Genomic DNA, 26322 nt, shown 5'->3' with positions numbered 1-26322 from the left:
TCTCGAGCAGGGGATGCGTATGGGGACAAGGTGGACCAAATGTCATAAGCAAGAAAAGTCAGCAGGGGAAGATCACAAAGAGTCTTGAATGTTGTGCTCAGGAGTTTAGAAAGCCCACTTCTATCAACCCACAAACTTGCCTGAAGCTGTTCGCTGCTCAGTCAGCTGGCAAACAGTCAAGCAAGGCCAGAGTCCCTGCTGAGATGTAACCTGTGCAGGGATTGTGGAGAAAAGAAGTGTGAGACCTGGGCAGACACAGCACCCCGTGCTCAGAAAGGCCCATGCCTGGCTCAATGCCCTGCTGTCACCATCTTGAAATTCTTAATAATTTTACCTCCAAACTTGTTTTGTAAATGAAGTCTGATGGGACAGAGGAGCCATGCGCATGAGCAGAGGAGACAGGCATAATGTCCCTCCTTGGAGCCTTGCCATCCCAATCGCATAGAGCGTCTCAGTGCCCCATGGCACAGAGTTCCAGCAGGCTCATGACGTGTGGAGTTCAGCAAGACTCAAAGCAAGACTGAGTCAGTGGGGCACTGACAGCCCCAAGAGGCCACACTTTGTATTAGAACCAGAACTTTCTTCAGTGCTGAAAGACAGCAAAGATGGAAAGTGGTGGTCTAAGAAACATGGGTGACCATGGAAGCTATCACATTTCTTATTCCTGTTGCTTCCTTGTATTAGCCAACCACTTAGTGTGAAAATGATGACATAGAAGGAGAGGGAAAGATGGAGCAAGCCTAGTTCCTTGTCTTCTCTCATCAGTAAGCAAAGGTAGAGGGTGTTAGTAGAATGTGCATATGTCAGGAACTGAAATTAAAACAGCTGAGTTAGTTTTGTGCAGCATTTCCACTGTCTGGTAAGAACAAAATACAAATGCATATACAAGTTACAAAATACTATTCCACATATGTTAGCATTTAAAACTGGCATTGCACAATATAAAGTTGAACAATAAAAGTCATGCTAATAATTTAAAATTTTATTTTTTCTTCACATAGAATGACATTAAATAGTAAATTTAAAAAGCACCATAATGGCTCTAGAAAGAGACTGTGAGAGAAAGAAAAAAGCTTTATATTTTAGTATGGCACTTTTATACCTAACGGCAGCTTCTTCCCGCATATTCATTTTGTACTGGGTCCCACAAATTATGTTGTCAACTCTGGTAAAACCCGATCTTTGCCCTCAAGAAAACAGTTATTTATGGAAAATCTGTGTGTTGTAATCTGTTTTAATTTTCCAGGCAAACCTATGAGGTGGGCCAGCCTTGAGTAATTGTCACAGATGAGGAAAGACAAGTCACCTGAGGTCACAAAGCTAGTATGGTCTGGGTCAAGGTTCAAGTCTAGGTCTTTCTGACTCCAAGACGTGTTCTCTCCCCAGCGTGTTGTATTACCTTAAATGGAGCAAATACCTTTAAAGGTGCCTTTACCCCACAGAAAAACAAAACCAGTCCTCTGGTATACCACTTGTCACACTGCACTGTAGTTATTTATTCCCCGAACTAGGCAGGATTCTTTGATGACAGGAGCTTTCCTTTTTGGCTTTTTATTATGGAAAACTTCAAATTTATACCCAAAGAAATGAACTCCCACGTACCCATTGCCCACCTTCCACATTATAAACATTCTATCATTCTTTTCTTTTAGATTTAAAGAAAATTTTAATTATGGTAAAATATATGTAACAAATTTTACCACTTTAACCATTTTTAAGTGTACGGGTTAGTGGCGTTAAGTATGTTCACGTTATTGTGCCAGCATCACCACCATCCATCTCTAGAAGTCTTTTCATCTTGCAAAACTGAAACTCTAACCCATTAAATGACAATTCCCCATCCCTGCCCGCCAACCCCTGGCAACCACCATTCTACTTTCTGTCCCTATGAATTTGGCTACTCTAGATATAAGTGAATCAGACAGTATTTGTCCTCTTATGACTGGCTTATTTCACTTAGCATGATGCCTTCAAGGTACATACATATTAAGCATGTGCCAGAAATTCCTTCCTTTCTAAAGCTGAATAATATTTCCTTGTATGTATATTTTGTCTATGCATTCATTTATAGACACTTGGGTTGCCTCCATCTTTTGGCTATTGTGAATAATGCTGCTATAAACATAACATTCTTCCGTTCTTGTATCATCCATACCTTCATCCACTCCCCACCCCTCATTTGGTTATTAGTATTACTTATAGGAACTAGATTTTATTCATCTTTATATTCCCCTAATGCAGAGCCTGGCACATAGTAGGTGTTTTAAAAACATTTGGATGAATGACTCTTCCGAAATTATCATCTTTAAAATTTTAAGCAAGGTCCATAAAGAGTGGACACCTCCTTTTTGCTTAGAATTGCAGAGTAAATGTGCACATAAAATTTTGATAAAAATTCAATTTATGAAGGAAGATAAGAATTTAGTACTTTAAGCATAAATCAGCAGAACAAGAAAAGTGGCTGAAGACTCTGAAGGGAGATTTTATCTTTACACCAGTACCCATAGTGATGTAGATAAAAGCCATTTATTTCTGGAAGTATCAAAAACCTTTGAATCACCGACTTCACCTGTTAACAAACGTTGACTCACTAGTAATGGAATTTTCAAGTGATTCCGTATATCAAGAAGATAATCCGAAAGTAAAACTTGTCTTTTTGTAACAAAGTCCTTGGTAGGGTTAAGCAGCTGTGTTTAACTGTCCTTCAGGTCATAGATGGAAAACTCCACTAATGTCGTCTGAGCTTGAATGCTCACGGCCTGACTTGCCTGAATTAATGTCGCTATCAGCCAGTAGCCCCAGCACCTAGAGTGTCGCCTAAGAAGACAAAAGGTTTAATCAGCCTAACAGGAGAACTAAATCAGCACTTCTTACAAAGGAGGGAGTTAACAAGACATCTTGCCTTCTCCTCTCCACTGCAGAGTGGAGTGGGGGCGGCCCTTGCCGCGACAGGTGGGGAATGGACCAGGTGGTGGAAATGGTTCAGCATCCTCCAGTTGGGCCTGTGACAGAAAGAGCCTTCACAACGCTTGCTCACTCCAGGGAGCTGTTTGTCTCTGAGAGGCAGGTGGTTTGAGTGTCCAACTTTAAAGAAAACTCTCATGCTCTCCAGCGGATGTCCAAGTGCAAACAGTTAGAACTGAGGCCTCAGAGAAAACCTAACCACGTGGACCACGTGGATGATGGCTAGGCTTTGGAGGCCCCGAGGAGAAAACCCTGACTCTGCCACATACGGGTCATGTGACCTTGGGTGAGTCACCTGACCTCAGCTATTCTGTAAAGATCAGGTGAATTGTGATTATGGTCACTTCCTTAGCAGGTGAGCAGCTCCAGAGGAATGAGCCCTCTGTGCCTATTGCCATTCAGACCTTTGTACATGACTCCGGGTAACAATGTCACTGTTTTTCAGCAGGATTAGGGTAGAACAGTTGCCCTGAACAACTAGGATTTGCTCACCTAACTCCTATGCACCCATCCAGGCTCCACTGAAACATGCCCACTTCTCCTCACATTTTCTGACCTGCTGCCCTGGGAGGGTTAACTTTTTCCTCTTCTGACTCCTGTGGACATTTTGCAGCCCTGCACACCGCCCCCACCCCCAACACCACCACCGACTACACTGTGTGGTGGTAGTTGTTTCCGTGTCTAACTGATGCTGCTGATGTTGTCCTGTAAGCTCTTTACAGAAAAAGCTCCCATTGTCACATTTCCCTTGACTCTCCCATGCGTGCCATATCCTTTGGTCTGTTTTTATGGCACAGACATATGATCCAGGGGGATTTCACTGCTAGTAAGTAGACGACAGGCCCAAAATGTTCATGTCTCCTCCAGATGAGATTCTTCTCTCCTGCAGCTAAATCCTGCCTCAGGCTACCCCCACATACAAATCTGGTTGTAAACTCTCTTGAATTTATTGGTCCCTCAGCAGACTTCTCCTTCCTGGCAATGCTGAGCCAAAGCTCCAGGACGGAAGGCTAACAACTCCACTGAGCATTTCCTCTGAGCAGTTCTAAACTCCTGGGCACAGGTGTCACTCACCTAATATCCTGCTCTGAGACTGCTTTACCATCAGGCCAAGCAGTACCACCACAAGGCTCCTATGCTGGGAACCAGGGCCCAGCTCATTCTGTGATTCTATAACCAATGTTCCTGAGCTGCTAACTGGGGGCTGGGCTCTGCACTGTCCTGGGGAGGGTAGAGATGGTCCAGTGGGGCCTCTGCCCTCTCAGGCTCCTGGTCACAGGGGACACAGTGAAGATTGCCCAGCAGCCAGCGGTGCACAAGGCACTGTGGGGGCACCGAGCAGGGTGAGTGACTGCCACCCAGAGGCCTGTGTTTAACAGGAGGATAGTCCAGGTGGAAGGAAAAGAACTGGCAAAAGCAAGGAAGAAAGTGGAAAGCGCCCTGGCATGTGATTAGGAGATGCATTAGGAGCAGAAGATATGTGGGGGAGCAGAGGAAAGTGACACAGAGGGTTTGTTTGTCCGGCTAAGGAGCTAGGACTTTTTCTTTCCTCTCCCACCCAGGACCCCATGTGTGTGGCACACAATGTTGAACAAAACAGGTACCATTCCTGCGCATAGAAGCTTATAGGCTAGTGGAAGAAATAGACATTAATCAAGGAATCACACAAATGTAACATCTCTGCAACCAAAGTTCTTGAGCAGGATATTGACATGATCCAATTTGCTTTTTAGAAATCACTCTGGCCAGAAGAACTGGAGTAGACTGGGCAGAATGAAGCAGGAGAGGGGCGTAGAGTTAAACCTCCACACATCTGTCAGGCCTGTGCCGGGGTCGTGGGATGGAGAGTAGGAGACAAACGTGAAACATTTCACTGGTAAAATGGGAAGGACTTGGGAAGTCTGATAGGTCTCCTATGGGTGGCCATAGATAATGATAACTTAGAAAAGAAAGAAAAACAGATTTTGGGTGCAGTCCAAATGGGATAATAATTGGGGGTTTGGGCCATTTTGAGTTTGAAGTGCTAGTGGGCCATTCCAGGTGGGGATGGAGACATGGGATTAGAGCTCACGAAAGGTGTCTGAGCTGACAGTATTTATCATTCAGTGTGTGAGGGACACTGTGCTCAGGGATGAGATCACCTGGAGAGAGAATTAATTGCCCGGCTGTGCTTCCAAGGGTAAGAAGCAAAACTTCCAGACCACAGGGATGGAATTCTGGGTGGGCTTCTGTTGGTTTCCACAGCTGATCTCTCAGCTCTTCAGCACGAAAGGTGTAAATCCACGTCAAAGTAATAAATGTCAGGAAAAGCTCCGTCTTTTTCCCGAACAACTGGGAGGCTTTTTTGTCTCATAGACAGTGCACAGTGTGCATTATTTCCCTTCTTGCTTTAGCAGCCAGGAAGCTCAGAGCTAATTTTGTGACTTAATTTTAGAAACCATATAGGAGCTGCATATCCAATACTATTTTCCCAAATAAATACATTTTATATCTTTATGTATTTTCCAACTCTGATTTTTTTCTTTGTTTTAGGTGCTTATGTAGGCTGCCTCAGATCCTGTGTAGAATTCGGTGGTGTATACCTCTATAAAAATCAACATTCCCCTCCAGCCTAATTTTTTGAGGTCATCCGTGCAGACTTTGTGCAGTAAGTCTGCCCTGTTGCTGAGCTAACATTGGCTAGATTTAAACAGGAAGATCTCTTGGAATTTATAGCAGCTAGACAGTAAATTTAACACTCACGTAACTCATTAAAACAGGATAAAAGTGGAGCTTCAAACATCTCTGTGTTTGCCACCAAGTCTGTGAAGGGAGGGGTACCTTTAACTCTGCTCAAGATGTAAAAGTCTGATCTTTCAGAATGGAGAATACACCATCGAAATTAAAGACTTGTCTGTGTGGATGAGCACTCCAGATACCTTCAAAGGAGGATTGAGGTGTTGACTACAAGGATGGGATGTTTTTTAAGCTTAGGGTGTCATTCTCTTGACTCATAAAACGTAGTTTGGTGAAAGCAAACTTCCTTATCAAACAGCATCAGCATAAAATTGATGGTAAATTTTATTTTTGATCATCCATGCTTTTTCGTATAAATAATTATCTTAAAATTATAATTTGCTATTGGTTAAGATCACTGTGTAAATGGTTTTCAAACTGGGTTCCACAACTGGTGCCTCAGGGACTGCGAAGAGGCCGGGGGTCAGAGAGGGGAAGACGGCCCAGCAAGGCGAGCCCGGCCCCCACCCCCTCCCCGGCTCCCCAGAGCTGCTGGGCTGTTTTATGTAGCAGAACTCCTCCTGCGGAAGGTGCTCTCTGAAGAAAGCGTTCCACTCCCAAAAGCAAAAAGTTTGGAAATCATCACATTGGAGGGCACATGCCACTAACTCACTGTTGGGACGTGACTGTGGCTAATGTGGAAGGGACCGGGGTGGGGTTTAGAATCCTGCTTTTGCTTCCCGCTCTGCCTCCTGCCAGGTGTGTGACTTTTGGCAATGACTTTTCCCCTCTGACACAGCTTCCTCATCCACAGGCTACAAGGCTGTCAATGATAACGGCCACTGCACCAGGTACAGGAGGATTAGATAAATCAGCAGATGTGGAAGTGCTGCCTAACGGGTCGCTCTCACTCCGTTCCTCTAACTCCCCTCTCTGTCTCCATTTCCCAGGAGGAGCCGATCACCTTCTGCGAGGAAGCCTTCGTGTCCCACTATCGCTCTGGAGCCATGAGGCAGTTCCTGCAGAATGCCACACAGCTGCAGCTCTTCAAACAGGTGCCAGCTCTCCCGGGGTTGGCCTGCGTCGGGATCCCTGGCGGAGATTTCTGCGGCTGTCTCCACGCTGAGCACTGAGGCTGCGGGCATGGGTGGGGCTCTGGCCTCGGCCTGCAGCGGCTCAGAGTCTGGGGCGGGGATTGGGTGAGACGAGCGGTCAGGGATCAGACAGACCCTCTGCAAATATGCCACACGGTTTGACAAGTTATCATAAACATGCAGCCAGTTCTTTAGAAACTTGCTAGTTGAAACTCACGTTCTGAAAACTCACAGTTCTCAAGGCCCTTTCCTGTCTTGGAAAACATGGTTGTTCTTGGTCATACACTAAGGTATCCAGCTGAATGGATTTTTCTCCCATTTCTGTGTGCACAGTTACGTTTTTGTTTTTTCTTTCTACAGTTTATTGATGGTAGATTAGACCTTCTCAATTCCGGTGAAGGTTTCAGTGATGTTTTTGAAGAGGAGATCAACATGGGCGAGTACGCTGGTGAGAAGCATTTCATTTTCCCCTCTGTGCTGTGGGCTGCTGTGTGGGATTAGTGTGTGCTTGGCAGGAGTAACAGTGGCCTCCTTTTTCCTTCATTGGGAGTTAGGGAAAAACTGATCTCAACCTTGGCCTTGAAATGTTTGAGGAATTCCTCTTCATCTTCTGATGAGATGCACATTGGCCTAGCTGAACTCTTCTGTCCTGGGGTCAGTTGCTTCCCCTGGGTGAGCAAAGTCTAGTTAACGTAGTTAATGTGATGCAGTGGGAAGCACAGCAGGTATCGCATTAGGGACCTGGATTCAAATCAGGACACCACCTCCTCCCTGGCAGTGAGTACTCGGTCGAGTCATTTCACCGCTTTCAGCTGGAGTTCTCTTGTCTTTGCGCTGAGAGTAATGGTGCCTACCTCAGAGGATTCCTGTCGAGATTCACCCAGAGTCTGTGAGGAAAGGTTTGTGCAGCCACCCAGGACAGACCTTGGCGCAGGATCACTGCTCAGTAAATGTTTCTTTAAAATGTGGAAGTCACCACAGAGTGCCCGGTCTCTGCGGGCCTTTAGGGCTGGAGGGATCATCGCCTCATTTTTCAGGAGACATCTGAGGCCCAGAGAGGTGTTAGTGACTGACCCTCCCTCCTGAGTCCCCATCTGGTCTTCTTTCCAGGTTGCAAGGCCTCAGTCTTTGGCAGCAAAGTCAAAACTAAATGCAAAATAATAAGAATCACGCTGCTGGCCCCCTCTTATTCTGAGCGTGTGTATGGACTACAGTGCTGATCCAACTAGCAGTCCATAAACTCAGAGACAGGCGTTATCTCCCCTGCAGAACCACTTTTAGAGGCCCCATCAGCCTGTGCTGCACGGAGAGCACGATTAAGCACGTCCGTGCAAGTCTGCCGACGGTAATAGTGGATCGTCACTAAGCATTTCCTGAGCAGCTGCTGTGCGCAGAGCCCTGCAGAGTAGAAATGGGGGACCTAGTTTTGCCCTCAGGGAGCTTTTACACTGGCAGGAGGAGGAGATACTTAACTAAAACACATACAAATTAAACCAGCTCAGGAGAAGGAGCAGAAACAGGTTTTTGTGCCATTAGAATAGTTCTCTATCAATTCTCACTCTGTAACCTGAGAACTGCACAAAGGAGGCAAGTTTGGGTAGTGTTCTAATAGGTGAATATGAGTTCTGAGGAGAAGACGGGCTTTTTGTGTTGCTAAACTAAGTCAGGTCATTCGGAGCTTCTAGAAGAGCCGTCACCCATAAGACCTCCTCATCCCACCAGATAAAATGACAAGTTTCCCAACAACACCTCCTTTTCTTGCCCTGTCACGACTCAAGGGTATTGAGGGCCGAGTGTGTGTCCAGCAGAGTGCTCACGCTGGGACACTCGGCCCTGTGGTTCCTGTCCTCGGGTGGCTCACAGAGCTTCAGAGAACTTGGACTTCTGAATGGATGCTACCTATTTTAGAGGGCTGTTTAGAGGAAGGAGTAGGAGAAAGGAGAAGCTTACAGAGGAAATGACATCTGAGCTGGTCATTGAGGGTACTCAGCAGAAAGGAACAGTGGGGAACAGGAGGGAACAGTGGCCAGAGAAGGGGAACAGCATTTGTGAGGGCATGGAGGACTGCAAGGACGCATGGTCAGGGAGCCCGAGGTAGTTCCTCGTGGTTGGAGCATAAGGTAGTACAGAATGGTCACACAGGATGGAGAGGCAGCGGGTGAGGGGGTGCCAAGACAAGACTGGAGAAGAGAGGCAGGCTTGCTAAGAGCTCGGACCTCTTCCTTTGGACAATGGGGAGGATTTTGGTTTGTGCTCAGGGCACTGATAGGATCAGGTCTCTGTGTGAAGAAGAGAGCCTGTGGCGGCAGCTCATTCCTGCCTCCTTCAGAGAATGGGGCATGGGAGTCTCCACGTGGTTCTCCAGATTTTGAACTTTCCAAGCCCTCCATGCTGAGAGCAATTTGAGGAACTCCTGAGGGCACATAGCTTCTTTCGATAACAGCTTCTCTGACTCCTCTTTCCCCAGGCAGCGATAAACTGTACCATCAGTGGCTCTCCACAGTCCGGGTAAGTGTGTACCACCACAGAGCCACCTGGGCCCCTCCTTAGCCTCCTGGCAGCCCTCTGCTTCTAAGGCCACCCACAAGGCTGTCATTCAGCCTGGGGCACTCCATTCTCTCAGCTGAAGATGGTCTTGTTTGTAAAGCCAGGCTGTTCTAGTGCCAGGTGGAGCCTAGCAGGATGAGACTGTCCAAAGCCATCCCTCGGTGAGGGTGAGGAGAGCCAGGAGAAGCTTCTGGTCTCAGGGAGCTGGCCAACGCATGTTGAATAGGTGTGGTCATCTTAGAGCATCTCTGGGGGGGCTGGGGGGGGGTCTCTTTCTCGGACCAGTGCAACTGGGAAGTTTTCATGGAAAAACCAAAAATGTGACCGTCTTGCTGCTCTGCAATATTTTTCACAGCGAAGGCTCCTGAAAAAATGGGGGACACATCACTGAGAGAATTTTTCATCCCCTCACTGTTGTTGTGAACAATTTCTTATTGTATTGGAAGCCAGGTGCTTAGGACTTCAGAAGCCACTAGAGAATTCAAATTCTTGCCTTTCCTTTACATGGGTTTATCAGTGAGTATGTGCTGAAGGCCTACTGTGTGCCCGGTGCCACACTGGGTCCTGGGAATACAGTGGGGAGCAGGACACAGGCCATGCCCTAAGGAAGCTCCCCATCTCATTAGGGGGCTAGAACACAGACAGGCAACTCCAGCATAATGTGATGTGTTCTCTCCTGCTTGTGGGCCAAGTGCTCTGCTGCCAAGGCAGGTCGGTTGGAAGTGGCTGCAGTTGGCCAGGAGTAAGCAATTCCTCAGTGAAAGACTTCTTTTGTTCTTCTTGAAGGGCCAAACACAGCACTTGGCAAATCATAGTCAAGCAATAAGGACTTGTTGATTGATTGATAAAGGGAGTTTTAATACTCCAAAGGACCATTGAAATGGGATACTGAATAATTTTGGAAAGCACTATGGAATAAATGAGTGGGTGAAAATTTCATATTGTCCTACAACATAGAATGCTTTCTAGGTCAAATTGTAATGTTTTTAACTAATGCTCAAAATTTCTAATACAGGCAGTTACCAAAAATTGTGCTAAAAGTTAATCCCAATAATTACATTAGTGTATCTTATTCTTTTATATACCCACTTGATCCAGTCTCTCAGTTTGAATAAGTTGGAATTATCTTTCGAAACCCGCACAAATCTGATTATGTGATCCATTTGATTAAAAATCCTCTGGAGTGTAGACTCCTTACCCTCGCCCTTCATGAGCTGACCCGTCTGGCCTCTCAGCCTCGCTTGCCATTCCTCCCCTGATACACTGACCACTTGGTACTCATGGAACACACCCTGGCTTTTCAACTTCCGCACTTTCCCATGTGCTGTTTCCTATCCCTAGAATGTTCTTATCCTTCCTATCCCCTACATGAACTCCTACTCATCCTTTATGGACCAGGCCAAACGGTTTGTCCTCTAATGCCTTCTCTGACCTTTGAGACAGTGAGCTGCCCCGACACTCCTTGTGCACACGACCAGTACAGCTCTCATCACCTCAGGTTGTCAGTGTTTACCCTGTGCCCCTCCAGACTGGAGGTCTGTGAAGGCAGAGAGCAGCCCTCCTGTGGCTCAGTACCCTCAGAGCCTGACACATGATGTCCCCACAATGAGCTCTCACAAAATGTCTGGAGCCTGTGTGCACCATATCCATTCATTGCTTCCTTTGTGTACTGGGAAAGCCTTCCCTCCCCCTCTTACTCCTCTGCTCTCCTAAAGAAGCTGAGCCGAGAAATGATTAACATTTATGGCTATTCTTTCCTTTTCTTAAGATATAGGTGTAAGGAAGGCAGCCTACTTTCCTTGTGATTTAAAGCGGCAACACAGAAAACCAGGATGAGGAGAGGAAGGTGCATGGCTGAGGGTAGCATGTCTCCAGAGTAGCCAGATAATCCTGACTAATCAGGCCCCCAATTTTCTGCGCCGGTTTAGCATTAGCTGTAGAGTTCCTTGTCTTAAACTTACCTTGACATTGTCCGTGGTAGCTAGAATTTCTTGAGAAGCTGTAGATTACTCTGGGGAAACCCTTGCCTCAGAGCGCCTGTGATGAGCTTTCCTTCCAGCCAGCGGACTGGTGCCAAGCAAAATACTGAGCCTAGAGTCCACCCTCAGCTGGTTATCTCCATCCTCATCCCGACCTCCTCCTCAATGCCCACCCCTGGTGAATCTGCCATGGGCTTAACTAATGGCCCGGGACCAGTTACTATCTAGGCCTGTTTCTCTAATTAAATTACATACTCTTGAAATGTTGCTCAACTTGATTCAAGAGAAGAGGTCTTTGTTGGTGTTGGCCTACAGTATCTTCAGTCCAAATTGCTAATTGACATTTTTATTACAGAAAGGAAGTGGAGCAATTCTGAATACTGTAAAAACGAAAGCAAACCCAGCCATGAAGACTGTCTATAAGTTTGTAAGTACGGGTCTTGGTCTCAGGTCTCAGATCTGTTCCTTAGCATAACAGAACTCTTAAATATACCTGATCCAATACAGCAGAGAGGATTCAGGGGCCGCTGTGCTATTTCCTAAAGCTCTCAATGCTCTTAGAATTATTTAGCAGTGATATTTTATGACCAGGTCACTGACATTTTTAATTTAAAGTGTTTCTGCTCACGGTTGCTGTGATAGAGAAGTGGGAGGCTACTGGTTTGGGCTTTTAAAACGTAGGCTGGGTGGCTAAAATTCTGGCTGCTGCATGCCAGTGTCCTTGGGACCCGAGGCCTGGCCCACCTGGTGTTCTGGCAAACCTTTCCTATGGGTATCCCCATTATTATGTCAAAAGAAGGCAGCTCCTTTGCAGGTTACTGAAGAGTGTTCATGGTGGAAACACATCCCCTAATTTTTGTCCCAAATCCTTCATCATCTCTCTGATGACTGCCCTATAGGAAATGCATTGTTTGTGAAACTCCTGCCCACAGCAGAGTGAACATGGGAGAACACGTCGGTTCCCGATGCTCCATCTTTTACAAGCCTCAAGTATTTTCTTCTCATGGTTTCTCTTGCCTGCTAATTTGACTCTGAGCCACTTAACTGGGGTGGTTTTGTTTTATTTCCATTTTTAATTTTGTTAGTCCTTTCTGTGCTTAAGCTGTAGTTATTTTAATGGGGTGGGTGGCTGCCAACAGAACCACACAGGTCTAAAATGACAGAAAATAAAAGCCAGCGTGTCTGCTGAAATGAGACTTAAGAAACGGAACTAGAGAAACCAAGCAATGTGTCTGTTCAGGCCATTCAGCCTGGGCAGAAAATTGGTCCTGAGGCCCTGCCCTAGTGAAATGTAATAGATATTCTGAATCTTGCAGACAGAAAAGCTGCTGCTCTACTCTTACTGGTAGCTGTCGCCAGGCTGCTGAGATAAATAATTACAGAGAGCAGAAGAAGGGCTTCGGAAGGGGAAAAAAAATTCAGTGCCATCAAAATGCAGAAAATAAAATCTCTGTAGCCTCTTTAAGGGATTTTTTTTAACCTTTTAACATTGTATTTGTTTTCATAGCCATTATGTTTTTGACTTGATGATCCCATTTTTCCTTCCTTTTTCCAGTAATCAGAGAAGGTGATCCGCGACGGACTGAAATCAAGCATAGTCCCTGCTGGAAACAGAAAGGGAATCTTAACTTAAATTAATTTTTCATGCAGGCAAAAGATCATGCAAAAATGGGAATAAAAGAGGTGAAAAACCGCTTGAAGCAAAAGGTACTTGAAGTTCTTATTCAAAATGTCTAAGCACCGTGTCTGAAATGCGTGGCCACAAAAAAGTATGATGTGATCAATAGAGGGCTGTTTGATACAGTGTTGTTAGCACACTTCAGAATGCAGTACCAGCTGTCCGGGAGCTTTCACACTGTTATAAATATTCACAGACAAAAAACTGTCTTCAAATAACATTAAGACTCTGGCTTAAACCCACAAAGGCAAGCAAGTTCAGAGTTACCGCTGTTGGTCTGTCCCTCGCCCACCCCACAGGGCCTGGGGTTCACAGGGTTCTGTAGAAATTGGCTCAGCCTCCCCATCCCAGCACAGCTCCCCTCTCCAGCTGACCTCTGCCCTGGGGCTGGTTGTGACCAAAAGCAAGAAGCATCTCCAGGGAAATGACTGCCGTGGTTCTGCATGCACATGGCCACCATGCAGACACAGGGCACAAAAGGTGGGTTTGAGGAGGATGCTGTGGGCTCTCCTCACAGTGGTGGAGTAACCAAGAGGAGCCTGGCAGTTTATGTTTGAGACCTTTAGGGGGCAGGGAGAGGCTCTGCTTGTCTTTTTGGACCGTCAGTAAAATTGTATGAAATCATACAGACTACATCCTTGCTAAGAGTCCCCCTACCTGATTCTCCAGACTTCTACAGGGAGGCTAATATAATAGAGAGAGCATTTTTATGTTGTTATGAATGTCGTCATCATTATTGTTGCCGCCCTTCATTCAGCACTTACTAAGGATGGTCCAAGCTAGGAGCTCTCACATTTAATCCTTAGAACAACCCTGGGGGTATTATTCCCATTTCGTGTGTAAGGAGACTGTGGTTCAGAGGTGAAGTTTGCCCAAGGTCACACTGTCAGAGCCTGGCAAAGCCAGGATTCCATTCCAAGGTCACACTGTCAGAGCCTGGCAAAGCCAGGATTCCATTCCAAGGTCACACTGTCAGAGCCTGGCAAAGCCAGGATTCCATTCCAAGGTCACACTGTCAGAGCCTGGCAAAGCCAGGATTCCATTCCAAGGTCACACTGTCAGAGCCTGGCAAAGCCAGGATTCGATTCCAGGTCCACCTACTTGCAGCATCTGTGTTCTTACCACTACAATATTTCATACTACTGTCCTGAAACAAGTGTTTTGTTTTCCAAAAGATGTTTGGGATCACTTGCTTCATTATCCCTACGCCCCTCAAATGTACCACTCTAATAAGGGCCTTTGTCTAGCTCAACAGTTTTTTAAAAATTGAAAGCAGTTTTAATTTTATGAAGTCAGAAAGGACCTCTCATTAACTTGAAATGGTCAAAGGAATTGATTCCTTCCTTTTAATTGCAAAATAATTTGCTCTGACTAAGCATTTAAATTCTTAGTTTCAGCTGAGAGTGAATTTTTAACAGCTGAGATTCAAGTCCCGAAATAAAAGTCCTGTAGTGTAAATTCAGATAGACTTAACTGCGGTCTGTTGCACCCTGCCAGAGACTGGCAGCTGGAATTCTTTACTTGGCTGTTATTTAAGTCCCTAAATATACCTTTTTATCTTCTATCCCAGTCGCATGTAACTGAGTTGGATTGCAGGTATAAAATGGAGTGGCAGGGAGGGGGGAATTCTCTCACCAAATTTTCCCTCCTTGATGACTGGCTCCCGGGCTCTGGCTGGCATTAGAATATTACTTAAAGCAAAGAACAGGGTCCCTCCTCATGCAGAGGACAGATGTGCTTCACCGGTCACATCTGCTCTCTGCAGACCATTGCCTCCCTCCTCATACACGTAAGCACTGGGCCTCAAGAAAATCCCCTTTTTATGATATGTAACATTTCTGCAAATAACCAGTTACACTCAGGTTTTTTGATGTTGTTCAAAGGTTCGCTTAAACAATCTAGATCTCTCTCCCTCCACGCCATCTCCCTTTTCTTCCCTTGATAGTGTCTAAAGCCGATCTTCCCCTCCCCTTCTCCTCCTCCCCGGCCAGTCTTTTCAAGAATAGCTTCAGCAAATAATGTTCTATAGAGAGTGTCAGTACATTTCAGGTGACGCAAATGGTGAAGGCATTTTATAGAAATGTGGCTTGTCACCATCGGACTGTTGACAGATCTATTAGTATACCCTTTTCAATTTTCACTTTTCCCCCCTTCGATCTTACAGATTTCTACAGACTTGATATTTTGCAGTTGTTCTTGGAAGAGCTATTTTGTAATTGAAACTCCAGCGTTGTTCAGTCCAGACAGGACTTGGTCTTCTTCAGTGCTCTCCAGCTCCCTTTCTCGAGCTATTCAGGATTTGGCTTCGTCTGACCTCTCTCACTGCAGTAGAAAATGTTTCCTTGGCTTTTTTCTCCCTGCTCCCCACCCCAACCCCCACCCCTTTATATGGCAGCATATCTACGTGGCTCTCCAGATGAGTCTAATGCAGACATCTCAGATTTGGTTTCTGCTATGAAATTGAGGCAGTTCCCCACAAAGATCTAATCTTCAAATGTACTGGGTTGTCACCTGGCCTCCTCTAACTCTGCATAGCAATAGTGACCTTGCAGATATAATCAAGAACCCAATCTCGCCCTCTTCACTCTCACCTTGGGTTTGAATTGCAAATAGAAAATGTGGGGCCGACCTCTGGAGAGGTCACCGTGGTGTGTTGGAGGGTCCATCTCTAATATGACTGAGCAGAGCCCCTTCTCCATCCCTTGTTCATTTGTGCTGCAGATTTTCAAAGCATCTGGAATAGGAGCTTTCAGAGTATCCGTGTGACCATTGGCAAGTAATTGTTAATAGATACTATAGTGTGGCTTTATTCCATACCTGCTCTGCTTCAGCCCAACAACAAAAAAAGAAGGATGATAACATATTTCTCTGGATAAATGGGAGCAAGGTGGTCAAGTTCTTCTATAGCTTGGCTTCTTTTGAAGTCTGACTTGCTCAAAATTAGGAAGAGGAAATGGCAAAGATGCTACCCAGCCATCACTTTCTAAAGGGAGAATGTGGTGCTTTCCTCTGGAGTATCTCCCTCCAGACCCTGCCTGCAGAAGAACGCCGTGTGGCGGGGCTTGTGCCTGTCACCAAACAGCAGCATTCTCTTGCAGCACCACACAAGCCTGGCATCAGAATGCCAGGTTTTAAAAGCGATGGCGGCACACATGTTCCTTCTCACCTGCAAGGAACATTAAGATATTCACATAAGGATGTCATTTTTTTGCCTATTGGGGAACCCCTGAAAAATTATCTGTTTTAATCAGTATCAAAATGATTTAATCCAGTGGGCTCATTTCACAGCCCTTTTAAAATCTTTATCTTAAAAGATAAATTGAGCTTGTTCATTTATAGTCTCTGTGATTGAAAGGAGAAATTCACAGCTGGCTTAGCAAAGACTGGAGTTCCTGGCCAAATATTTCCTAGTGTATTAAAGGAGGTGAGTAAGCGTGTGTGGGGCAGGAAAATCTAGGTAGACTCTTGTAGAACAGACATTTTCACACCTTAGCACACAACTGTCAGCTCCCTGTCTCCAGATAGGTTAAAGTATGCTGCAGCCTCAATCACAGAAATTCCAACTTTGGATGCTATTTTGATATCAATATTCATATTCTAATTTGCATTTGCTGTGGTGTGAAGTAGACCAAAAAAGAAGGGCACTGCACAGATCTGAGAATGGAGACCAGCAGTCTGAGTCAGAGAGGGTAAGGCCTCTGCCTCTTACCCACGGGGCCTTTCGGCCCCCAGCACTGTGGCATGGGATTTGGGCCTCTGAGGCAGACGAGTTGGGTTCACTGCTGGTTGTGTAGGATATTAACTGTGTGACCTTGAGTAAGTTACTAGATCTCTCTGAACCTAGTTTTTCTCATTTGTAAATGAGGGGAAATATCAATTTTTAGTGGGTTACTGTAAGGATTAGAAGAGGTAATGAGTTTAAACAGCAACGCTTAGTAGCTACTCAGTAAATGCAAGTTCCCATCCTGTCCTTTTCTCATATCTCACCTCTGGAGCAGCTGGTACCCAAATACCCACGTGCACGTACCCCAAGGACATGGCTGACATGGGATTAGCTCCCTTCTGGTCATCCATACAGCCACCAGAGCAATCTTTCTAGAATACAGCTCTGAGCAAGTCACTCTCTTGGTTGAAATCTTTCAGACCTTTCAAACTTTCCACCTCCTTGACAGGGGGATTCTTGGAATGCCCCAGTGGCTGGACCACCTGCTGTTCCTTAACCAGGCTCCCTGCTCTCCCTCCCCTGGGCCAGGAATGCCCCTCTCGCATCTCTGCCTCAGGAAGTCTTATCCTCAGTTCCTTTCCTGTCCAACCCCCATCCCAGCTCCTACCTAAGGTCACTCAGGGCCCTCCTCCTCCTCTGGGTTCCTACCGCCTGACTTCACGGGTGCTCTGTCCAAGGACTTAGCGCATGCTGCCCCTGCCTTCTCCACAGACAGCTAGAGATTAGATCTCAGTCATGATTTTTGATTCCAGCTGACGCTTAGGGAAGATGGTAGGAATTGAATTACTTTCGGACTCCTTTGCTTTACTGAGGGGTGGGAACTGGTAGGGCCCCAGTGCTCTGAGCAGAGCTGTAGGGCTCCTGGGAAGAGATTTGCCACCCTGCAGCAGCCTCTGATCTGCAGATCTGTCTCCTGTCTTCCTCCTGTGTGACCCTTCGGGAAGGAACAGATCTACGCCCCCTGTCAGCTTCTTGTTTTTTTTTTCTTCAATTATTTTTTTTTTCCTTTTTCTCCCCAAAGCCCCCCGGTACATAGTTGTATATTCTTCGTTGTGGGTCCTTCTAGTTGTGGCATGTGGGACGCTGCCTCAGCATGGTTTGATGAGCAGTGCCATGTCTGCGCCGAGGATTCGAACCAACGAAACATTGGGCCGCCTGCAGCGGAGCACGCGAACTTAACCACTCGGCCACAGGGCCAGCCCCTTGGTTTTGTTTTTTAAAATGACATCTCAACAGTCAGTTTCTTCTGTTTACAAACAAAAAACCATGTTTATTGGAGAAAATTCAACAAATCAGATAAGCAAAAGGAAAATGATCTTATTTTATAACCTGCATTTTCACTTATCATATTCTGAGCATTTCCCAGACACTAAATGTTTCTTCCACATGTCACCATTTTAAATGGCTGCATAAGGGGCTGACCAGGTTGTGTAGTGGTTAAGTTCACGCACTCCGCTTCAGTGGCCCGGGGTTCACAGGTTCAGATCCCGGGCACGGACCTGGCACTGCTTATCAAGCCACACTGTGGTGGCATCCCATGTAAAATAGAGGAAGATTGGCACAAATGTTAGCTCAGGGCAAATATTCCTCACCAAAGGAAAATAAATAAATAAAAAATCAACGGCTACATAAAATTTTATCTGGTGGACATATATACATTAATCAATCCCATTGTTGGACACTTAAGTCAGTTCCAATTTTTTCTAGGCAAATATCCTTATAGGTAAAACCTTGAAGGAATTCTTCATTATTTCATTAGGATAAATTTCTAGAAATGAAATTAATGGGCCAAAGGGCGTGCACCTCTCTTAGGGTTTTGAGATAAATTGCCAATTTGTAGTCCCACCAGAAGGGTATGAGAGTGCCTGTTTTCCCAGACCCTTTGCTGACAGCTTCTCGATTAGTCCTTAGAGCACAATGTCTTTAATCACAGGTACCAAAAGTTGCTGAGATGGATCCTGCTGTGCGTAAGATCTCTGCTGGCAGACTCTTTAGAGCAGGTGAACTGGCCCTGTTTCCCTCTTGGCTGGGGCTCTTCCCACCCTGCTCTCGCTGGGATCCCGGGAAGGAGGCGTTGTCCTTCCCCGTGTGGAAGAAATAGTGAAGAAGTTAATACATCGGTAGGGCAAGCCCCGGGACTTTGTGAGAAGGCGTTTGCACCTTCGGATCTTCTCACTAAAGAAAATTGATGTGCAGCCCTGCTTTCTGATGCACAAGCACCTTTGTATTTTGGCAACATTTGCCTTCCAAATATTCATCTCAACTTAACAAGGATTTATTGGAGAACATGTGCTATATTCAAGGCTCTGGGGCAGAGAACCCAAGCCCCAAGGAATTCACAGTCTATAGGGATAAGAAAAGTAAGATATCAAAGCAGCACGAGATCAGTATAGCAAGAGGGGTTTCCGAGTAGGGATGGCATCTGATGCTTTGTGGAGCACCTCCTAACTCAGAATGCCTTCACTGGTGCTGTTGTTATGGGTCCATATCGTATAAGTGCCAGAGAGCATTTCTGGGTTCCTCCACTTGCCAGCTGTGTGGCTTTGAGTGAGCCGCCCACTCTGAGCCCCTTCCTTACCTATAAAAGAGCCATTGATCCTGTTTCACTTGTGATTGTTGTGATACTAAGTGTGATAGTGAAGGTTGAGGTTCTGGAAAAATGCCTGCCAGCAAGAGGTGCTCACACGAGGCAGCTTTTCTGTTTAGATGGTGCTCTTCCCATTTTGCAGGAATGAGGATGTAACATCCAGTTTGCACAGGACTAACATTTGTCACAGTTTCCTCCATCTCATCTCATTGAACCCATTCTCCCTGGGGCTTGGAAGTTCACCAAGCAGGTGGTGGTCTCCCCACTGTAAAAATAAAGAACTGGCTGCAGAGAGGTTCAGAGCACTGGAAAGATCAGCCAGCTAGTTAATGGTAGAAACAAAACTAGAAGGCAGCATTTTTACCTATAAGCTTAAACTAGGGTGCTTTTCCCAAAACTACCACATAGTTTTTTTTAAATAGCTATCATCTTATAGTTTTCATTAATATCAATATTTTCTTACCATGTTATCTCACAGCTCCATTTTTTTTTCAGCCAACCACTCACACACATGCAATGTTTTTTCTGAACTAAAAGTGAATTTTTTTACTGTTTAACTCTCCTCAACCTCTTGTGTCTGTCCTCTCTGTAACCCCACCTGGATCCAAAATGCCTCTTTTGCCCTTTGCTACTTTCTGGCCCAGAAGGAGCCCCTCCCCCTCTTTGTTCCACTTGACCTGAGCGCCTTAGGGCAGCCCCTTTCCAAAAGAGCCATTTCTAATTGGCTGTCGGCAGCCTCTCTCATCGCTGAGCCTCGGCTGGGCTGAGACTTGATGTAAGCCCTCCCTGCAGAACCAAGAGGTCATCATCTCCCTGTGTTGTTACCGGGCAGTACAGAGACTGCCGCGGGGTGTGTGGGGTTAAATTGAGAGAGAGACAGAGACAGAGAGAAATCCCTAGAGTTTACTGAGCACCTTATTAGTATGTACTCAATAATTATTATTGAGGACCATATATAGTTCATTATTGAGTAATAATATTCTAGACACTTTTATGTTGCTTCATCTCCTCTCCTCCTTGTAGCTACCGTATCACCATTTTACAGTTGAAGAGACTGAGGTTACATCTGTTTCTTCCTTAATGTGTTATTATTCGATTAGGGAGCACGTCCCTCCATGTGCCACCATTCTCTGTGTTTGGCTAAGAGCAAGTGTCAAGTCTTTTATGTGCAGAATTTAATGAGTACTAAGGGTATGTGTTTTGTTGACCAAAATGTGTATTTGCTTTTGCAATGAAAGGAATTGGAGATTGTATTTATTTCATTCTGGCTGTGAGTTATTTTTACTTGGTAAAAAATAAGGACTTAAATGTTTTCTATTTGCACATTTTTTCTCTGCCTTGCTCCAGAGAAGATTTAAGCAACTTTCATAACTTGAATAAAGCATATGGTCCATATCACACAAGTGGGTACCACCTGCATCCCAAAGAACCCGTAGGTATAGTCCATGGCCGGCCCCTGCCAAAGGAGCCAGGAGCTGCCTTTTGCACGTTGGGGTTTTTCTTTTCCTTATAATTTGACTTCATTTGTCAGAAGCACAAATTAAATGTGAATGTCTGAATTTAAAAATATGAGATTTTCTCTAAGTCATAGATCCTAACTCAGACTTCAGTCTCTTCATTCTCTGCCAGAAAGGCTAGGGCTAAGAAAGAAGGAGCTTGAACACATTATTTTCACAAACAGTAACATCATCAGTAAACAAATGTGGAGAAAATGTCCATACTCACAAATAATCAAAGTAATGCAAATTAAAGCAACAATGAGATCTAATTTTTCACCTCTTAAATTAGCAATACATTTTTAAAATGATAAGGCTAACAAGTACCGTGAAACTGATAATGCATCCATTGCTGGTGGTTGGTGTAAATTGGAAAGCAATTTGGTGGAATGAATAAAAAGCCTTAAAAAGGTTTATATCTTTTGACCTAGTAATTTCATTCCTAGAGATTTCCATAAAAGAAATAATCCAAAAGAAACAAAAACTGCAATGTTTATCACTGTGGTGTTTAGAAAGTAAAAAAATTAGGAGCAACCTCAATGCCCAACAGAAGTAGAATGATTTATTAAATTATCGTATATCTGCCTGATGAAATATTATGCCTCCATTAAAATTATTATTATAATGACTATGTAGCACCATGGAGATGCTTATAATATAGTAGGAAAAAATAGAGTGTAAAATTATGCATGAGCTGTGATTGCAAGTAATTTTTAAATGTCTGCATGTGGACAAAGTGAATATGTAAAAATGAAAATAGCCGTGTAAGGTAGTAGAATGAAAGACTGTTTTTCCCACTATTGTGAATTATGATGTCGTCTTTGTTATTTAATGTATTTGATTTTGGTTTCTCTAGTCCTTAAAAGTCAAAGAGCCGAGTTAGCCTCCATTTCCTCCATCTTGAGCAGGACAGGCTCTCACTGTCCTGGGGGGAGTTCCATGGCAGGCCTCTTAGCCGTGGGGGGCGAAGGAGCACCTGTGCTCACGGCAGGTGCCATGACCCCGACACCAACCCCCGACCGGGCTTCTCCCTGCAGGACATCGCTGAGAATGGCTGTGCCCCCACCACGGAAGAGCAGCTGCCAAAGACGGTGCCGTCCCTACTGGTGGAGGCCAAGGACCCCAAGCTCCGAGAAGACCGGCGGCCAATCACAGTCCACTTCGGACAGGTATGTACCCTGGCCCTTTGATTGGTCTGGGTTTTGGGTTTTTTTCTTTCTTTTTTTATCAGAAGCTGTAGCCCATGCAGCAAGTGTTTCACTTCAATTCTCATTGGCAAAACCAAACAACGCCGGAGTTTTGCACATCTTCAAATGTTTATTTGTCGCACACATGTTTTGCAGTTGAATTTTCAAAAATTTTGGGGAGACAGCATGGCTCTGGTCATAAACTAGCTCATCTCTTGAATAAAGTCATTAAATGCAGCTGCTTCCTCCCCACTCCAAGGCGCTCCGTTTAAGGTGCATCCGTTAGCTAAGCGTCTCATTAGAGCACTTGAGCATCCCAGGCCCTTCTTTGCACCTTCAAATAAAAGGCAACAAGCGAAGTCTTAAAAAAAAATCAATTAGGAGTTCTTTATTAATGTACTTCCTGAAAATCAATATCGGGAGTCATGCTTCTCAGAGTAAACCCTCCCGCTCTGTATGATTCTAGACATCCGATTCTTTAACCAACTGTTTTCGGCCACCTGAACGTTTGAAACACTGTCTCTTGGTTTGATTTTTTTCCCTTAAGTCAAACACTGTACTCTGTATAGAAACAAATTTTTTTTATCCATTTCCTATCAGTGGTTATATTTTCAGTTGAAAAAGATTGCATACCCTCCCCTACTTCTCTTGAATTGATTCTCTCAATTAGCAAAAGTCATAATTTTGGGGTTTATTGAGAAATGGCTCTCTTAACAACATGACTGCAACAAGAATTTGCAAGCTTATTTGTTCTTAAATTGCCTGATTCTTTAGCCATTTATTGGATAAAGCATGATTAAAATAATCTTTATGATTTTATCTTAAATATCATTGCTATTTTATCACATAAAGGACCTAGAAGCATACATTTAAGATGTTACTGTTTTTAACAGACTTTTATCAAGAGCCTACTACGTACCAGGCACTGAGCTATTTAGAACTGAAGAGACTTAATGAAATTGTTGCTGTGGGTTATTACTGTAAGGGGTGAGTTTATTGAAACAGAAGAATCTTCCTGTGTAATCAATATTGTCAGATAATACATTCATACATCTTAAACTTGTGGAGGTTCACCCCCCTTTTCTGATTTTACACTAAAAGGGATGATATAAAAATTGAAGTGTAGCACAAGAAAGAAGCATCCATGGGGCAATGCTCATTTGGTTAATGATTATCTTCAAATTGCATTGGTGTTTGCACCCCAAAGAGCTGCCTCCTCCCCGGGTTCAGGCCCTGTTGGAGAAATGTGCGCCCCAGTTCCCTGGCTGTGTTTGCTGAAAGCACAGCCCCCGTTTGTCGCCAGCACAGCATTCCAGAGCCAGCTTCCTGCCTTCCTTTGTCCTCATTCCTGCACACAGTAACCTTCCCATGAAAAGAGCCCCTCGCTGGAGTTTGGAGCCCATTACAGAGAAAGAGGGGGCGGGGGAGAGGGATTTCATGGTGTTAAACATTCCATTTTCGAAACACAAAAAAGAGGCCCTATTTGAAATGGAGAAAGACCTTCTTTCCATTTCAGCAAGAAGTAGAGATGCTTTAATGTCATTCCCAGCTAAATGCAGAATAAGAGTGTGTGTGTACGTGCGCATGGGGGATAAACAATTAAAAAAGCCACCCCAAACTCTGTTGAAATAAGAGCTGTCTGTGCCTTCACAGGTCTGTAAACTGGAGAGGATGAAAGTGGCTTTTTTTCCCCGTTTGTCACTTCCCTCACGTGGCTGCCAGCATTATGCAAGTGTACAGGAAGGCAGGATTTTTTTTTAATGCATGCATGCGGATTAAGGTCAAGCCCCGAGTATCAGCCATGCAGCGGGCTCTCCCTTCCAGCTGCAGCCGCAGAGCCTACCCACAGCCGCGAGATGCCTTAATTGAGACGTGCTGTCAAAGTGACAAACACATTTGCATACAGTCTACACTCTATTTATTTTCTCTGGAAAGGTCTACAGTCTGCTGTTGGTTGAACATTCTTAATCAGTTTGCTGTTAGTGAACTGCCAGCCAGCTCACTTGTGCTGGCCGCTTCTTCATTAGGTGACAGATTAGCTGCAGGGGGATGGGCCAGGGGAACCGCAGACCCCTTTCTTTTAACTCTTTCCAGCTTTGCCCCTGTGCTGGGCTGTCCTCCAGTCCTTCCCCAGGCGCCTGGTTTGTTGGGCCATTGACCGTAACGCGTAGCTTTTCTAGAGCACCTACTCCTGGTGGGCATGAGTTCTAGGGACTTTACATTCTCAAAGGACAGTCTTTTGAGTTCCACTTCAAAAAACGTTGCCACACTCTCCTACCATTTGTACTATTTTTTTACTTGATATTTTCCTTTAAACAGACTCAGGCCTGACACCTATACCAACTTTAGCCTCGTCCTAAGCAATGACATTGCTATAATCAGAGGTTTGATGTACCAGTCCAATTTTTTCCTAAGGCATATCAAAAAATCTAAGTGTCCATCCACGTGTCACCAAACCACTCTGTAGCCCCAACGGTATACATTCTCCTTTTGGAAAAGATGTGTCTTCTCTGCCATGGCCCTCTGAGAAAAGGATCATTGGCCACATTTTATGGACCCAGAACTGGAGCTCAGGGACCGGAAGGGACCTGCCCCAGGCCATATTGCCAGCGTGGAAACTCAGGACAGTCTGATTCCATCACCCACTCCGGCTCCCTCACCAAGCAGAGACTTCAGCTGCTTTGATATGTCTGTTAAAGCTAATGTGTCCTGGCAAAATCATGGACTAGCCAGATAGTGCACGTTAACCCCAAAAAGATCCTGGTATTGATTTCATTCTTTAGAACACTTAGCTTTCCAGTGAGGACAGAGACTGTTGAGATGGTTATTACATTAACTTCTCCATCTTGCAAAGCTGGTGCCCTGTTACCAGCCAGGGGAGCTCCGTGGGGACATTGGCAGAGTGGCAGGGAGCCCGCCCAGCTGTGGAGGCCTTTGCAGAGCCCTCAGACGGGCGCTTAGTCCTGAGGCCAGAGGAGCCTCTGCGAGGGGAGAGGACATGCTCTCTGGCCTCTGCCTCACGAGAGCTTCCCTTTCAAGGCTTTGACCATTCCTCCATTCAGTTGTGCATCTTGCATCCATGTATTGAGACCTACCATGTGTAAAAAAAAAAAAATAAGTCGTTGTGGGGCATAATGAGGGAGACAGACCAGCAAATGGACAGTCTGACCCAGAGTTATCAGAACAGTGAGAGGGGTGAGCTCAGGGTGCTCTGAGGGCCCCACAGGCCTCTTCACCCCCAGGGCCCAGGTCCCAAGTTGTACCCTGTACGTAAAAGATATTTTGTCAACAAACTAAACTCATAACAATTCATTTGTTTTCTGAAGCAGATGTGTAAGGCCACTCAGAGCTCGTGATGAGCCATGTTGACAGTTCCAGACAAGAGCAAAATCAACGGCTTTTTAGTTAGCCCCTGCATCCTTATCAAGTATGGTTTCTTTAAAGAGTTCAAAAATCTCAAGTAACTTGAGAATGCCTGGTCCTACCTTGGAAAATGTTTAGGTTTAGAGAGGCTTTAAATAACTCTTTTTTTCCTCTTCCCATGTTCAGAATCGAAAAATAAGGCTCAGGAGACAGTCAAATGAGATTAAAAAAAAAAAAAAAAAAAAAAAGCCAGCTTTTTTACTGATAAAGCTGAAAGGAGAATTTTGCTTTAGACCTGAGGCCAAATGGGCTTACTAAAACTTCACCTCAGAGTTAAAGACTGAGCACCTCCCCACAGGAGAAGTGGACAGTTGCAGGCAGCACCCAGCAGTCCCTGTGGACTGGCTGCTCTGTGGGAGGGAACCAGAAGGGCACACGGAGCGTGGAGCATGCTCAGTTCCTTCTCTCAAATTCCGAGAGAAGGACGACTCCTCTGGGCGGAAGTGAGTGAGAGGGCGCAGAGAGAAGCTAAGGATTCCCCCATGCTTTTCTCTCCTGGGGTGAGGAACAGACGTTCCCTCCTTTCTGTGGCTGTGAAGCAGGTAAGGAAGCAGTGTTCTCCCCAGCAGGGCCTGGGCACCCCTCAGCCAGAACACCTTGCCTTGACTACCTCCCCTTCTGAGAAATCAGCAGAGGTAGTGTCCCCATGGAAACTGCTCTGCTCCCTGCATTTAATCAGATGGACAGGCCACTAGGGGCTTTCACATCTCTGCTCATTTCACTGAATCTTCACCATCAGCTGGTAAGGAAGAAGCACCATACCTATTGTACAAACAAGGAAACAGACTTGGAAGACATTTGCTTGAATCAGTAGCTAATTCATACTCCGCAGCTCTCCCTCCCTGGCTGAGGGAACTGGACTGGCTGTGGGAGCCCAGTGGCGCTGGATACTAGTCCTGGATGCATGTTGCCAATGTCGTGGGCCTTG

At 45.3% G+C, this 26322-nt stretch overlaps 1 protein-coding gene across 27 annotated transcripts in view; it reads left to right on the top strand.

Annotated features, from left to right (window-relative positions):
* DENND1A (DENN domain containing 1A) overlaps positions 1-26322 on the top strand; it is a 513391-nt gene that overhangs the window by 433328 nt on the left and 53741 nt on the right. For all 27 annotated transcript variants that reach the window (XM_070596419.1, XM_070596426.1, XM_070596409.1 and 24 more), the window contains 6 exons: positions 6630-6734; positions 7134-7221; positions 9241-9281; positions 11655-11726; positions 12950-13006; positions 21822-21953. In XM_070596419.1, the coding sequence (XP_070452520.1) occupies positions 6630-6734; positions 7134-7221; positions 9241-9281; positions 11655-11726; positions 12950-13006; positions 21822-21953 (495 nt within the window). The remainder of the gene's footprint in view (positions 1-6629; positions 6735-7133; positions 7222-9240; positions 9282-11654; positions 11727-12949; positions 13007-21821; positions 21954-26322) is intronic.

This window comes from Equus przewalskii, chromosome 26, assembly GCF_037783145.1.
Source record: "Equus przewalskii isolate Varuska chromosome 26, EquPr2, whole genome shotgun sequence".
NCBI classification, from domain to species: Eukaryota; Metazoa; Chordata; class Mammalia; order Perissodactyla; family Equidae; genus Equus; species Equus przewalskii.
Note: the sequence above shows the minus strand (reverse complement) of the source record. Positions and strands in the feature narration are given on the sequence as shown.